The 16,104-nt window shown below is 50.9% G+C and overlaps 1 protein-coding gene across 1 annotated transcript in view; it reads left to right on the top strand.

Annotated features, from left to right (window-relative positions):
* Positions 1-1,654: 1,654 nt before the first annotated feature.
* The window catches only part of GTSE1 (G2 and S-phase expressed 1), a 34,485-nt gene continuing 20,035 nt past the window's right edge, over positions 1,655-16,104 (top strand). Inside the window, exons 1-6 of the mRNA XM_025399996.1 lie at positions 1,655-1,840; positions 2,289-2,388; positions 10,226-10,283; positions 10,395-11,019; positions 13,877-14,041; positions 15,611-15,734. Coding sequence (XP_025255781.1) covers positions 2,310-2,388; positions 10,226-10,283; positions 10,395-11,019; positions 13,877-14,041; positions 15,611-15,734 — 1,051 coding nt within the window. The 5' untranslated portion in view covers positions 1,655-1,840; positions 2,289-2,309. The remainder of the gene's footprint in view (positions 1,841-2,288; positions 2,389-10,225; positions 10,284-10,394; positions 11,020-13,876; positions 14,042-15,610; positions 15,735-16,104) is intronic.

The following is a 16,104-nucleotide window of genomic DNA, read 5'->3' as shown; positions in this document are numbered from 1 at the left end:
ACCTGAGGCTAGGTAATTTATAAAGAGGTTTAATTGGCTCACAGTTCCATGGGCTTTTCAGGAAGCATGGTGCTGGCATCTGCTTCTGGTCTAACCTCAGGAAGCTTAAGATCATGACATAGGGTGACGGGGAGCCAGTGTATCACATAGTGAGAGCAGGAGTAAGAGAGAGAAGGGGAGGTCTTGGACTCTTAAGTAACCAGATCTTGTGTGAACTAAGCAAGAACTCATCACCAAGGGGATGGTGATAAACCATTCGTAAGGGATCTGCCCTCATGACCCAATTACTTCCCACCAGGCCCCACTTCCAACATTGGGATCACATTTCAACATGAGATTTGGAGGGGACACACATCCAAACTACAGCAAATCCTATCGGGGGCAGAAATGAATCTGCCATAGATAGGCCACACCTACTATGTGCTGATATGATACAGGGAGAGGAGTATCAGGAATGAATATTGGGGATCCCTCTGCCATTCTCCCAGCAGACATCCCCAGGATGAGCTGAGGGGAATGCAATGAGCAGGCCAAACTCTTTCCAAGCTGTTTGACCACACCTACCTACCCCAGCACTCTCTGTCCCTGCCTGGTGTCCTGTGCTGGGCTGGGTGAGGCTGGGGAGACTGGTGAGTGAGGGCTGCCCTGCCCTTTATGAGCCCACAGTCTTCTAGTGAACGAACACAGCAACATGGAGTGATTGGTGTGGATGATGCAAAACCAGGGACATGGGACCCAGAGGTGGCCTCAGCCAGCCTGGAAGGCCTCTACCTTGGGTCCCCCACGCCCCCCCCGCCCACCGTGGCTGCTTGCTGGACAGCTCTCCCCGCAGCCTGCCCCAAGTAAACAGCTTATCTTCGTCCCTGAGAATGGTGCTCTCGATTTCCATCCTTTCCAGAGCGGGTCCTCCCAGGCTCCTCTTCCTGCATCCTCCTCCATCCATCAGTCCTGGATAATCAGAGCTCCCGCTTAGTGACACTTTGCCGTGGGTGGAGCCCCTCATTTGATCCTCAAGCCCCCGAGGTGGGTATTATACCTCGTTCGCAGGCAAAGGCTCAAGCGAGGTCAGCCTTAAGTTGCTGCCCACTGACCCGTCTACCAGTCCTGCCCTTGCGTCTCCATGGCTCAGGTCAGGGTTATCCTATCTGTTATCCTATCTCTCCAACACATGGATTCCCCAAGGCAGGCTCCATCACCGGGTCCCAGCCCCTGGCTCTCTCCTCCAGCGCAGCTCCCCAACCGGCCTGTAAAACCTAGGACAGGCTCCCGTCACGTTCTCGGCCGTCCTCAGGCCTTGGCAGTTGGGGAAGCCCGCCAAGGGCGACGGTTCCCCTCCGGCCCCACAGGCTGTGCAGCTCCGGCCATGAGTCTCCCTCTGGTCGCTGGGTCAGCCGGCGCCCCCGTGCGAGCCTCGGGCAGGGACCCCGCCTTTTCATTACTGTTAGTAACAGCTGGCGCGCGCTGCTTCACAGCAGGTGGGTGAGCCTACTTTTAGTCTTCCCATGGAAACCCTTAGGTGGCAGTTTTAACTTTCTCCCTACACACAAGGAACTGCTATATATGGTTCCGGCTTGACGCGGATAGCTAGGTGACACGTAGCGGCCAGGCCGGGCAGACTTCCGTGTGGATGCGCCCTGGTGCCGTGCGGAGCCAATCGCTGTGCTGGAGTAGTGCGCATGCGCCCTGGACGCTTCTTACCAGCGTCCCGACTACAATACCCAGGATGCACCGGGCCCGCCGCCTCTCGGAGCCCTTTTCAAACCGACCAATCGGTAGCCCGCGTCGCCCGGCGCCGCGTTTAAATCCGTGCCGGAGCCGCGTCCTGCATCGGCCGCTTTGGGTAAGGTGGGGTCAGAGTCGGGGGCAAGGCTTTCGCGGTGTGCCAGGTGCGGCGCGGTGCCCGCTGTTCTCTGGACGGGAAGGGGCCGCGCGCCGCCAGGAGCCGGGCCTGGGCTCGAGCAGGGGTCACCGGGGCCCTTCGCGCTGTGGTCGGGGATGCCGGGAGGTCCAGGGCTGCCCCCCAGGCAACCAGAGCCCTCAGCACTCTGGCCCACGAGCCGAGAATTCCGTTATCTAGTCCGATAGCGTTCGGGCTGACTCCCGGCCTGGCAGCACCCGACCCCTGGGGTCCCCTGGGATGCGATCATTTCAGAGCGGCCCCCGCGCCGCCTCTCCCAGATCTGGCCGAGGCCTTCAGCTCTCTCTGCCCCTGTGAGCCGAGGGCTGAAGGAACCAGGAGCCCTGGGCACTGACACGCACTCACCTTCTGGCCCCGTTCCACCCTGCAGTGACTTCTGACAACTCTCTCCATGGAAGGAGGCGGCGGCTGTGATGATTCTTCAGCCTGCCGGGCAGGGGACGCGAACATGGATAACCCTAAGAAGGAAGGCAAGTCCTAGCTGCTGCAGCGCAGTTGTTGTTCAGGACGTTCAGTAGCGATGGAGGTTGATTTAATGTTTCCTTGAGACATTCTTTCTTTCTCAAGTGCTCGTCTGTACTCTGCACCTGTGAGACACATGGCATTTGCTTTTATTTTCTGGTTTTCTTTCACCTCCTCCCCATTTTAAGTTTCATCACAGCCAGGATTCTCATCAGTTTTATTTAGCGCAGTGCCCCCATGCCCTGAACAGTACCTGACACTTTGTGGGCGCTCAAATGTTTATTGTATTGAATTCGATGTTTCCTTTTTTGTTTGTCGCTGGTTTCTGTTTGCTAAGACTTGTCTAGGATCTTTGAGACCATGTTAATGAGTGAGCCTGGCCCAAAACTCCTTTCTTCTTGTGTGTTTGTCTGGTTTGGGTATCAAGGTGAGGGTACGGCTTCACAGAATGAGTTACAGGCCACACCCTCTTTTTCTCTGAAAGCGTTTTTATGTATTTATTTATTTATTGGTGGAGTTTCACTCTGTCACCCAGGCTGGAGTGCAAAGGCGTGATCTGTACTCACTGCAACCTCTGCCTCCTGAGTTGAAGGGATTCTCCTGCCTCAGCCTCCCTAGTAGCTGGGATTACAGGCACCCTCTGCCACACCTGGCTAGTTTTTGTAATTTTAGCAGAGACGGGATTTTGCCACGTTGCCCAGGCTGGTCTTGAACTCCTGAGCTCAGGCAATCTGCCTGCCTCGGCCTCCCAAAGTGCTAGGATTACAGGTGTGAGCCACCTCACCCAGCCTCACAAAGCATTTTGACATCACTTTATCCTTCAGTTCTCACACTACCCAAGGATCCTTTCTTTTTGAGACCGAGTCTCACTCTGCCTACCAGGCTGGAGTGCAATGGCATGATCTTGGCTCACTGCAACCTCTGCCTCTCAGGTTCAAGTGATTCTCCTGCCTCAGCCTCCGGAGTAGCTGGGATTACAGGCACCCGCCACCATGCCTCGCTGATTTTTGTTTTTTTAGTAGAGATGGGGTTTTACCATGTTGGCCAGGCTGGTCTCAAACTCCTGACCTCAGGTGATCCACCTTCCTGGGCCTCGCAAAGTACTGGGATTACAGGGGTGAACCACCGCTCCTGGCCCCAAGCATCCTCAATGCCTCCATTTTGCAGGAACTTTAAAGGATACTTTACAAGATAAAGGAGACTTTACAAATCAATGTTGCATCTTCTTCATGTCTAGAAAGGCGCTTGCCTCTGCACCCCTCTCCTCCTTCCTGTCATGTGCCCTTCCTTTCAAATATGTCCCTTCCACGTGCATACTGCACCCCCTGCTCCTTCTTGAGGCCTTCCCCACTTCCGTTGACCTGGCTTCATTTCCTTACTTTTTCCCTGTCCACTGGATCATGCTCATCCACATACAGATATGTTCCCTTGTCTCACTTGTTGCCACATCTCCTCCGTTGCCTCTCCATTGCTGTGTTTCTCCTTCCAAGCCAAACTTCGAGAGCTTTCTCACTTTTGTTCTGCCATTTTTTTCCACCTCTCAATCCCTCCTGTTCCGGCTTCCATCCTTACCACTCCATTCAAGCTGCTTTCATCAGTCGCTGACGACTTTCACATTGCCAAATCTCTTGTCATTTTTCTATCTTCAGTCAGCTTTCCAGTAACATTCGTCCTTCTGGAAACTTCCCTTGCTTGGAGTCCAAGGCGCTCTTGGTTTTCCTCCTGCCTCTCTGGCTGGTGTATCTTGTCTCTGTGTGGGCTCCTCCTCCTCTGCCATCTTCTGAGGCTGATTTCCCCAAGACCTGCTCTGGGACAGCTTTGTGCTTTCGCCCTCAGCATTCCCATGGCTTCACAGCGCATCTGCTGTCTGTGGCGCCCAAGTTTTGTGTTGAGCGCAGCCTCTCCTCTGAGCTCTGGGCTTATATATTCACCTGCCTATTTGGTGTCTTCACACACACGTCTCATCTCAAACTCGGCATACCCCATCTGCATCCGCACGCCCTGTTCTTACCTATTTTATTTCTCCATTTCACCCAGCTGTCCAAACTGAGAACCCCCTACATTCATGCCATCACCAGCTACCATCATCTCCACCTTCAGAATATATCCTGGATCTGTCTACAGACTCTCCATCTACATCCAGATGCTGCTCTCTGGGTCTCAGCCATGCTGTCTCACCCGCTCCTACTTATATATGATTCCCATTGGCTAGTATGTTCATTTGTAATGTTTCCTTTCAGATACACTTTCTACACAGAAACGTTACCTTTTAAAAACACAAGTTAGATTATAAAGCTCTTCTCTTTTTTTTTCTTTCTTTTTTTTTTTTTGAGACAGTCTCACTGTCAGCCAGGCGGAAGTGCAATGGCGCCATCTTGGCTTACTACAACCGCCACCTCTTGGATTCAAGCGATTCTCCTGCCTCAGCCTCCCAAGTACCTGGGACTACAGGCACCCGCCACCACACCCAGCTAATTTTTTTTTTGTATTTTTAGTAGAGACGGGGTTTCACCATGTTAGCCAGGATGGTCTTGATCTCCTGACCTTGTGATCCACCCACCTGGGCCTCCCAAAGTGCTGGGATTACAGGCGTGAGCCACTGCACCCAGAATTTTTTTTTTTTTTTGAGATGGAGTCTCGTTCTGTCACCAGGCTGGAGTGCAGTGGCACGATCTTGGCTCACTGCAACCTCTGTCTCCCGGGTTCAAGTGATTCTCCTGCCTCAGCCTCCCGAGTAGCTGAGATTACAGGCATGTGCCACCACGCCTGACTAATTTTTGTATTTTTAGTAGAGACGGCGTTTCACCATGTTGGTCAGGATGGTCTCGAACGCCTGACCTCAAGTGATCCACCTGCCTCAACTTCCCACTGTACTGGGATTACAGGCGTGAGCCACCACACCAGGCCTAAAGCTCTTTTCTTAAAGCCCTGTAATAGTTTCCTGTCCCATTCTGGAGAAAATGAAAGCTCCTTGCCGTGGCTTGCAAACCCTCTGTGATCTGAGCCAACTTGTGTTTTCACCTCTTCCAGCCACTCTGACTTCTTCTGACCCCTTCATCTCACACACGCACTTTGGTGTTTTCTCAGAGGTGTTCCCACCTCTACATATCTCTCACCGCACTGCCTGGGGCACCCTCCAGGGCAGGCTGCATGTACCCCAAGTCTGCCTGGCACCTAGTGGAGGATGTGGTCTGTTGTGGGTGCTCACGTGTTTGCAGGCTGAGCAAGTCAGCCAGCCCGGGGCCCCTTGGAGCCAGTCACAGAGTCTGGAGCAGAAGACTGCTTCCCTGAGTTCTAGTCCTGGATTCTTTTTCCACGCCAGTTGGAAGTTTCTGAAATTGACTTCCTAATTCAGAGGTGTAAAAAGTGAAACGTCTCCCTCTCTATATCTCTTGGTCACTTAGTTGCCCCCTCCAAGGGCCATCGATGTCATCAGTCTCTTGGGTGTCCTTCCAGACATAATCTGTGCAAGTGCAAGCCAACACACACAGAGTGTTGCGCCCCCCTTTCCATATAGCATGGAGAGCCCTGTCCTGTGTCTTGTTTTTCAGGCGTAATTTATCTTGATGAATATTGTGTATCAACACATGAAGAGCGTTACTAGTTTTTGTTCCTAGAAAGGGTTCCACCATGGGGATGTGTTATTCATCTCATCTGCTGTGAGTGAACGTTTAGTTTGTGCCTAGTGTCTTGCTGTTACCAGTGATGCTGCTGTAAATAACTGTGGACACCGCATAACTGCACGACACATTGCTTTCCACACCTGCTAGTGTCTGTAGGATACACTCACAAAAGTAGACTTGCTGGGTCGAGGAGGGTGTGTATTTCTTACTTTGATAGGTACTGCCAGGCCCTCTAGAGAGCTGTGATACTTTACACCTTCCCTGGCAGTGTAGGAATTGTCTCTTTCCCCACAACCTTGCCTACAGCTCATAAATCTTTGAGTTTTGAGGTCGGAAGTTCGAGACCAGCCTGACCAATGTGGAGAAACCCCGTCTCTACTAAAAATACAAAATTAGCCAGACATGCTGGTGCATACCTGCAATCCCAGATACTCAAGAGGCTGAGGGTGGAGAATCACTTGAACCCGGGAGGCGGAGGTTGTGGTGAACCGAGATAGCGCCATTGCACTCCAGCCTGAGCAACAAGAGCGAAACTCTGTCTCAAAAAAAGAAAAAAAAAGAATGTTTTGTTTTATTTTCTGTGAACTTTATCTGTTTGTATCCTTTTTCTATCTTCATTAGATTGTTAATTTTTTTATTACTTTGTAGATACAGTTCATGAGTTAGCCCTTTATGAATTGAGTTGCAAATATTTTTTCCCCATTTCTTGTTTAACTTATTGTGATTTTTGCCACACAGATGTTACAAATTTTAATGTTTGAAGGTCAATCTTTTATTATTTATTAATTTATTTTTTGAGGCAGGTTCTCGTTCTGTTGCCTGGGCCTGCGTGCAGTGGCAAGATTATGGCGCACTGCAGCTTTGACCTCCTAGGCTCATGTGATCCTCCCTCCTTTTTTTTTTTTTTTTTTGAGATGGAGTCTGGCTCTGTCTCCCAGGCTGGAGTGCAGTGGCCGGATCTCAGCTCACTGCAAGCTCCACCTCCCGGGTTCACGCCATTCTCCTGCCTCAGCCCCCCGAGTAGCTGGGACTACAGGCGCCCGCCACCTCGCCCAGCTAGTTTTTTTGTATTTTTTAGTAGAGACGGGGTTTCGCCGTGTTCGCCAGGATGGTCTCGATCTCCTGACCTCGTGATCTGCCAGTCTCGGCCTCCCAAAGTGCTGGGATTACAGGCTTGAGCCACCGCGCCCGGCCGTGATCCTCCCTCCTAAGCCTCCCGAGCAGGGGAGACTACCACGCGCAGCTAATTTTTGTATTTTTTTACAGACGAGGTCTCCCTATGTTGCCTCGGCTGGTCTCAAACTTCTGGGCTCAAGCGTCCCTCCCACTTCAGCCTCCCAAAGTGCTGGGATTACAGATGTGAGCCACTGGGCCCAACCGATCAATCTTTGGTAGCTTCCGGTTTTGTGTCATAGTTAGATGTCCACATTCCCACGTTATAAAAACTTCCTCATAGCGGCTTCTTGTTTGTTTAGGGCTTTGTTTTCTTTTCATTAAGTCCTTGATTTATTTGGAATTTGGCCTGGTGTGGTATGAGGCATGGACCAAACGTAGTTGGTATTTTTCCAGATGATTATATAGTTTATCTCCATACCATTTTTTCACTTTCCCTCTTTTTGTTTTTGTTTTTGTTTTTGTTTTTTGTTTTTGTTTTTTGAGACGGAGTCTCGCTCCGTCGCCCAGGCTGGAGTGCAGTGGTGCGATTTCCGCTCACTGCAAGCTCCACCTCCTGGATTCACGCCATTCTCCCGCCTCGGCCTCCCGAGTAGCTGGGACTACAGGCGCCTGCCACCTTGCCTGGCTAATTTTTTGTATTTTTTAGTAGAGACGGGGTTTCACCATGTTGGCCAGGATGGTGTCTCCGTCTCCTGACCTCATTATCTGCCTGCTTCGGCCTCCCAAAGTGCTGGGATTACAGGTGTCAGCCACTGCACCCGGCCAGTTTTGTTTTGTTTTTTGAGACAGGGTCTCGCTCTGTCACCCAGGCTGGTGTACAATGGCACAATCTTGGCTCACTGCAACCTCTGCCTCCCAGGTTCAAGCGATTCTCCTGCCTCAGCCTCCCCAGTAGCTGGGATTACAGGTGCCCACCACCACGCCTGGCTAATTTTTTTTCTTTTAGTAGAGACGGGATTTTGCCACGTTGGCCGGGCTGGTCTCGAACTCCTGACCACAAGTGATCCACCCGCCTTAGCCTCCCAAAGTGCTGGGATTATAGGCGTGAGCCACCTTGACCAGCCTGCAGTGTTTATTAAGATAAAAATATTTGTGAGAGAACTTTATAAGCTTTCCAGTATTGAGTACATACTGTATTTCAGTGCATTTTGATAAATATTTGCTAAGTGTCCAGGCCCTTAGCTGGACATTTAGGAATTTGGGTTAGTGTTCGACATTGTTATCTTGGAGGAGCTTATAGTCTAGTTGGGGCCAGAGAAGGGTCAAGAGGCACTCACAGAGGCTAGTGCAGTGGTAGAAAGGAGGTCCAGGCACTGCGGGAGCCTTGCGGGGAGCTGGAGCAGGGAGCAGGTGCCCCTGCAGAAGGACCCACTAACCTGGAGCCTGTGATCTGTTTTAGAGGGACCTGGACAGAGAGGTCCTTGCCAGCTGTGATAATAGAATTATGGATGGGGGCCGGGCGCGGTGGCTCAAGCCTGTAATCCCAGCACTTTGGGAGGCCGAGACGGGTGGATCACGAGGTCAGGAGATCGAGACCATCCTGGCTAACACGGTGAAACCCCGTTTCTACTAAAAAATACAAAAAACTAGCCGGGCGAGGTGGCGGGCGCCTGTAGTCCCAGCTACTCGGGAGGCTGAGGCAGGAGAATGGCGGGAACCCGGGAGGCGGAGCTTGCAGTGAGCTGAGATCCGGCCACAGCACTCCAGCCTGGGCGACAGAGCAAGACTCCGTCTCAAAAAAAAAAAAAAAAGAATTATGGATGGGGTGGGGTACAGAGTACATTTTGTCTGAGGGTTCAGGAAGGACTCCAAGAAGCAATGGCGGTCAGTGCACTCTTATCGAGTCCCTGCTCTGTGCATTTGAGTGATATTAAATTCATTGTTGAACTATAAATAGATGTTTTGTATCTCGTAAGAGGGGAATTTAATTCTAGGGGAGCTGAGGCAGGTGGTCCTTTGAAAATGTTCTATACCTGGAAATGACTTATCTCTTCTTGAAAAGCTAGTTGAATGAGTCAATGAATGCATTTTAGATTATATCTTAAAAGTAAGGACCTAAGCTTTTGGGTGGCTTAGTGCACATAGAATGGCTGATGCAATTTCTTTTTCTTTTTTTTTAAGACGGAGTCTCTCTCTCACCTAGGCTGGAATGCAGTGGCGCCATCTCGGCTCACTGCAACTTCCACCTCCTAGGTTCAAGCGATTTTCCTGCCTCTGCCTCCAAGTAGCTGGGACTACAGGTGTGCGCTGTCACGCCAAGCTAATGTTTGTATTTTTAGTAGAGACGGGGTTTCACATGTTGACCAGGCTGCTCTCGATCTCCTGACCTCGTGATCTGCCCGCCTCAACCTCCCACAGTGCTGAGGTTACAGGCGTAAGCCACCGCGCCCAGCCGGCTGTTGCAATTAAAAAAAAAAAGTGTCCACGTGTGGTGGCTCACACCTGTAACCCCAACACTTTGGGAGGCCATGCCAGGAGGATCACTTGAGGCCAGGAGTTCGAGACCAGCCTGGTCAACATAGCGAGACTTCATCACTAGAAAAAATTTAAAAAAAATTTTTTTTTCTTTTTTGAGATGGAGTCTCGCTCTGTCGCCCAGGTTGGAGTGCAGTAGTGCAATCTCGGCTCACTGCAAGCTCCACCTCCCAGGTTCACTCCATTCTTCTGCCTCAGCCTCCGGAGTAGCTGGGAGTACAGGCGCCCGCCACCACACCTGACTAATTTTTTTGTATTTTTAGTAGAGACGGGGTTTCACTGTGTTAGCCAGGACGGTCTCGATCTCCTGACCTCGTGATCTGCCCGCCTCGGCCTCCCAAAGTGCTGGGATTACAGGTGTGAGCTGCCGCGCCCAGCCTAAAAATTTTTTTAAAAAGGAAAAGATCTAACTTAGAGCCCTCTATGAAAAACTAAATTAACATAATGACAGGATCCACTTAGGGGAGTGACATTTCACGGTACCTTTATTTAGTTCTAAGCTATAGAGCCTGGTAATATTTTTCTCTTTATCAGCTGTGGCACTAAAATAACAGTGGATTTTTCCCCCTAGACATTCTTCTTTTGGCCGATGAAAAATTTGACTTCGATCTTTCATTGTCTTCTTCAAGGTAAACAAATAAGTTTTCTTCCCTTGCCTTGGGCATAACCACATTCAGTAAAGTCTTTCCTTTAAATGCCAGTGTTATGAGTTATTAATAATTGTTTTTTTTAAAAAATAGTGCAAATGAAGATGATGAAGTCTTCTTCGGACCCGTTGGACATAAAGAAAGATGTATTGCTGCCAGCTTGGAATTAAATAATCTGGTTCCCGAGCAGCCTTCGTTGCCCGTGTCTGAGAGTCCCTTTGCCTGGAGCCCTCTGGCCGGGGAGAAGTTCGTGGAAGTGTACAAAGAAGCTCACTTACTGGCTTTACAGATTGAGAGCAGCAGCCGGAACCAGACGGCCCAAGCTGCCAAGCCTGAAGACCCTCAGAGCCAGGGCGTCGAAAGATTCATACAGGAGTCAAAATTAAAAATAAACCTCTTTGAGAAAGAAAAGGAAATGAAGCAAAGCCCCACGTCTCTTAAAAGGGAGACATACTACCTGTCAGACAGCCCCTTGCTGAGGCCCTCTGTGGGCAAGCCTCGGTTCTTGGCCTCCTCCCCAGCCCTGCCCAGCTCTGGTGCCCAGGCCAGCCTCGCCCGGGCGCTGGGGCCTCCACACTCTGCTCATGCTTTGCCCAGGGAGTCATGCACTGCTCCTGCTCCAAGTCAGGCAGCGACTCAGAGGAAGCCCGGGAGCAAATTGCTGCTGCCTCGAGTGGCCTCTGTTAGAGGAAGAAGCATCCCTGGGGCTGCGGAGAAGGTAAATGCCTCAGCAGAGCACCTGTCTGGGGAGCCGCCACTCCTTGCCCCTCAGCCCTCTCACAGAAGCCACATGGGGAAAGCTCCGGAGGTGGCGAGGCTCTGAGGCCTCCGAGGCACAGGAATGGGGAGTCCAGGAAAAGCAGTCACCAATAGGAAGCTGATGTGGGGGCGGCTTGGGTAGGGCTGGGGTGACTTAATACTTCCTCCTAAATTCTATCTGAAGTTGTTCCTTTTGTTTTGTTACAATGCTGCATATACCACACAGTATGGATTTCATTTGCTTTAACAAGCAACCTCTTCCAAAAACTCCCCCTCCTCTGTGATAGCTGCTAGTCAGCCTCCTTGACCGTGCCTCAGTTTACACTGCGTTCCTCCTGGGCATTAAGTGAGGTGAGCTTTCCTGGGAGGTGGCAGTTGACAGGGGTGCCTTTGGGTGCAGTCTGCCAACTCTGGGACACTGAGGGTCCTGGAGGTCTGGGGGAAAGGTGGGGGTGAGCACAGGGCTTGCTGCCAGGGCTGCCCGATCTGGCTTTTGCTTGGGAGAGGGAGGCTGCTCCTCCTGTGGGAGAGGCTGCAGAGAGGAGGACAGGGCGGGTGGGAGCCCCGGGGCCCACCCTGCAGCCCGTTCCCAACTCTGCCCCCTCCCCTGGGCAGCACTTACAGAGGAAGACCCTGGGTGGGGCCATTAGGAGGTACAGGCAAATGCAGAATGCTCAGCAAGGGCCCAGAAATTCCTTTACCCCCACCAAGCCCATCTCCTGAGCCACGTGACTCCCTGTAGTGAGAGCCAAGAACGGAAGCCAGCTGAGGTGCAGCTGCCACACACTGCCCTTGACAAGGAGGTATGTCCGGCACTGCCACCCCGAATAGCTGGGGCCTGTCCCTTGGTCCTGCAAACTCCTTTTATTGGAGCCCGTTTGGATGTAAATTCCTACCGTGATGTTTCTAGAACGACAGTGGGATGGGTCTTGCTGTGTGGAGCACACATGGACTCGGGACAGGGATTGTGCATGTAGCATGCGTGGACTCGGGGAGAGAGGTGGTGTGATTTGGGGTGCTCCAGACCCACTGAAGCACCTCCTTTGATCTCCTGGTCCTGGGTGGTGAACTGGCGTCCAGAGAGCTTGTTCCCGGTGGACAGGGCACTGTGCGCACAGCTGAGATGCACTCACGCACACGTGGGAGCCCCACCACTTCCTGCATGCTTCTCTGGGAGAAGTCACTCCTAGAGTGGCTCATGGCCCACGCTCACTCCTGTGAGGAGTCATCAGCAATGGGTGGACCACTCGATTGTAACACCTACTTAAAAGTGTGCTTCACAGACAACTGCTAGGATGCCTAAAGGAAGAAGAAAAAGAAAATAACCAGTGTTATTTTGAGGATGAGGATGTGGAGGATGAGGAGAAGGTTGAGGATGTGGAGAAGTTGGAAGCTCACGCACTGCTGGTGGGACCGTGAAACGGTGCAGCTGTTGTGGAAACAGTTTGGCAGCTCCTAAAAAACTAAATTTAGAGGTCCCATGGGACCCAGCAGTTCCACTCCTTAGCACACAGACGAGAGAATTGAAGTCATATCCACAGAAAAATCCACATGCAGATGTTCAAAGCAGCATTGTTCATAACAGCCAAAAAAGTAGGACCAACCCAGGCATCCAGCAAATGATGAATGGGTAAAGAAAAGGGGGTCTGGCCGGGCACGGTGGCTCAAGCCTGTAATCCCAGCACTTTGGGAGGCCGAGACGGGCGGATCACGAGGTCAGGAGTTCGAGACCATCCTGGCTAACACGGTGAAACCCCGTCTCTACTAAAAAATACGAAAAACTAGCCGGGCGAGGTGGCAGGCGCCTGTAGTCCCGGCTACTCGGGAGGCTGAGGCAGGAGAATGGTGTAAAAACCCGGAAGGCGGAGCTTGCAGTGAGCTGAGATCCGGCCACTGCACTCCAGCCTGGGCGACACAGCGAGACTCAGTCTCAAAAAAAAAAAAAAAAAAGAAAAAAAAAAAAAGAAAAGGGGGTCTATCCAGACAATGGTTTATTTTTGGCAACAAGAAGGAACACTGCCGGGTGCTGGGATTACAGGTGTGAGCCACCGTGCCCGGCTGGAAACAGATTCTTTTTAGGAACATATTTTAAGATTAGCTTGTGCTGGTTGTACAACATAACAGTTCTACTAAAAACCACTAAAGTGTACTGTTTAAAATAGTGAATTTTACGTTATGAGAAGTATCTCAGGTTTTAGAAATGCTATAAAGGGAAAAAGTTACTGCTGCATCTTTACCACTCTGAGCTTCTATTGCTGTTACCTTATTACCCCTGCTGTTATAAGGGGCTATTTATGTAAGTATGAATTCGTTCCATGAATGCCGTTGTCCCTAAATATGTCAGGAACTTATTTTTTGACTCTTCTGGCCAAAGAAAATGGCTTTCAATACTAGACCAAGAAGATATATTGCAATTGTGCAGCTTCTCTGGTAGAGATGACCATTTAATGGATGAGTCTTTTCTGTACAGCAGTTTAAAATTTGTGTAACTAGACCAGCTCTCTCATTATCATTCTTAAATAAGGATCTTGACTGGGGAACAGCTTTAGAGGACCGCTTTCCTATTAATGACCCGTGTCGGTATCATTTGATGCTGTTTTTAATGAGGAAGCAAAATCCATCATCGCTTTTGTCCACAGTGATTTGGAGGAGGATGTGAACTGCTTGCTCTATTCCCTTCAATCTAGCTGATGAATGGAGGAGCATGTGTAGCATTTGGGATGATAGTGCCTGGGCTTGCTTTAAATTGAAGCCTGAGTATCTCTGTACATTGTTAAGGACTAGACCGTTCTCACAGTTCAAATTAAATTTTTCAGCCCAAGAAAGAGATTCCAGCTAGTCCTTCCAGGACAAAAATCCCAGCCGAGAAGGAATTCCACCGGGATGTTCTCCCTGAGAAATCTGCCCCAGGTGCTGTCAGTGTGCCGGCCGCTGGAAGCCACTTGGGCCAGGGCAAGCGGGCGATCCCTGTTCCAAATAAGGTGAGTTGGCTGCTGGGGCCCAGACTTGTGGTTGCTGGGAATGAGGTGGCTGCTGTGTGTACAAGTGCTTTGGATTAAAATCAGTGGCTCATACCTATGATCCCAGCATTTTGGGAGGCCAAGATGGGAGGATCACTTGAGCCCGAGAGTTCAAGACCATCCTGAGCAACATGATGAAACCCATCTCTCCAAAAAATACAAAAATTAGCTGGGCATGGTGGTACGCACCTGTAGTCCCAGCTACTCGGGAGGCTGAGGTGGGAGGATTGCTTGAGCCCGGGAGGTCGAGGCTGCAGTGAGTCATAATCATGCACTGCACTCCAGGTTGGGTGACAGAACGAGACCCTGTCTCAAAAAAAAAAAAAAAAAAAAATAGAGGTGGAAAAGTTGAAAATACACCCACGAGAGGCAGCCTGCAAAATACATGCAAAGAATACTGGCTTCACAGTGTGCACTGATGGCTGGCCTCTGCCCTGGGAGCTGTGTGGGTTGGGAAAAGTCAGCGTCTCAGAACCCTAGTTCGTAGGTGGGGATATTCCGTTTCCCTCATGTCGGGTCCTTGAACAGATGACATGAGATGTTGATGTTTTGAAAACAGCGGCTGGGTGTGGTGGCTCACACATGTAATCTTAGCACTTTGGGAGGCTGAGGTGGGAGGATCATTTGAGCCCAGGAGTTTGAGACCAGCCTGGGCAACATAGTGAGACCCCCATCTCTACTAAAAAATAAAAATAATCAGCCAGGCACGGTGGTGCATGCCTGTGGTCCCAGCTATTTGGGAGGCTGAGGTGGGAGGATTGCTTGAACCCAGGAGGTCAAGGCTGCAGTGAGCTGTGATCATACCACCGCATTCCATTCCAGCCTGGGCAACAGAGTGAGACCCTTTCTGAAAGAAAAAAACTGCAGTTCCTCACGGGCATGGAGACCTGTCAGCCACATCTTTGCCACATCTTTCTGGCATTGGCGGTAAACCGAGCTGGGCATTAGAGTACTGGCAGTTCTTGTTAAAACTGCCCAAAGCTGGGCCCTACAGCTGCTGACTCATGGGGTCTGGGCTGGGGCCCCAAATCTGCATTTCTGCTATAGCTCCCTAATGTGATCCTCACGCAGGAGCTTGAAGACTATGCTTTGTGAAGTGCTGCTTGACTTTTTTCTTCTTTAAATTCAAGATGATAATTATTAGATTATTTTAAAATATTAAAAACCCCTACTTTTTTTTTTTTTTCCCCCGCTCAGGCTGGAGTGCAACGGCATGAGCTCAGCTCACTGCAACCTCCACCTCCTGGGTTCAAGCCTCCTGGGCTCAGCCTCCCAAGTAGCTGGGACTACAGGTGCCTACCACCATGCCAGGCTAATTTTTATATTTTTAGTAGAGACGGGGTTTCACCATATTGGCCAGGCTGGTCTCAAACTCCTGACCTTGTGACCCGCCCGCTTCGGCCTCCCAAAATGCTGGGATTACAAGCGTGAGCCACCGCGCCCGGCCAAAAGCCCCTTACTTTTGCAGATATAAGTTACAGGTAAATAATGAGATCTTTGCTGATTCTGTTTTTTCACATTTTGCCCCAGTTGGGGCTGAAGAAGACCCTGTTAAAAGCACCCGGCTCTACCAGCAATCTTGCAAGGAAGTCCTCCTCAGGGCCTGTTTGGAGCGGGGCATCCAGTGTGTGCACATCCCCAGCAGCGGGCAAAGGTGAGGCAGCCGGCATCGTGCTTGGACCCACATCTGGCCAGGTGAGGCCTACAGTGCTGCTGAGGCCTCGGAGACTGTTTCTACAGAACCACTCAGGCTCAGCAGGACGTCCCGGAGGGCGTGCTGTGTGCGGTGGACCAGGCTGTCGGCTGAGTCGCTGTGCCTGCCCTCAGTGCATCTGTCCCATGAGGAGGGCACAGTCAGATGGGTGGCTTCAGTCTAGGGGGTACACACAGCCAGAAAGCGTGTATGAGATCCCGTGCCTGAGAACACAGAAGGAATCAGGCTCATGTCAATGCCATGAGACACCAGTTTTAAAATAGGACTATTCCAGATAATTTATGGCATATGGCCCCCATAACTCCTGGGT

The sequence above is a fragment of the Theropithecus gelada genome, chromosome 10 (genome assembly GCF_003255815.1).
Source record: "Theropithecus gelada isolate Dixy chromosome 10, Tgel_1.0, whole genome shotgun sequence".
NCBI classification, from domain to species: Eukaryota; Metazoa; Chordata; class Mammalia; order Primates; family Cercopithecidae; genus Theropithecus; species Theropithecus gelada.
Note: the sequence above shows the minus strand (reverse complement) of the source record. Positions and strands in the feature narration are given on the sequence as shown.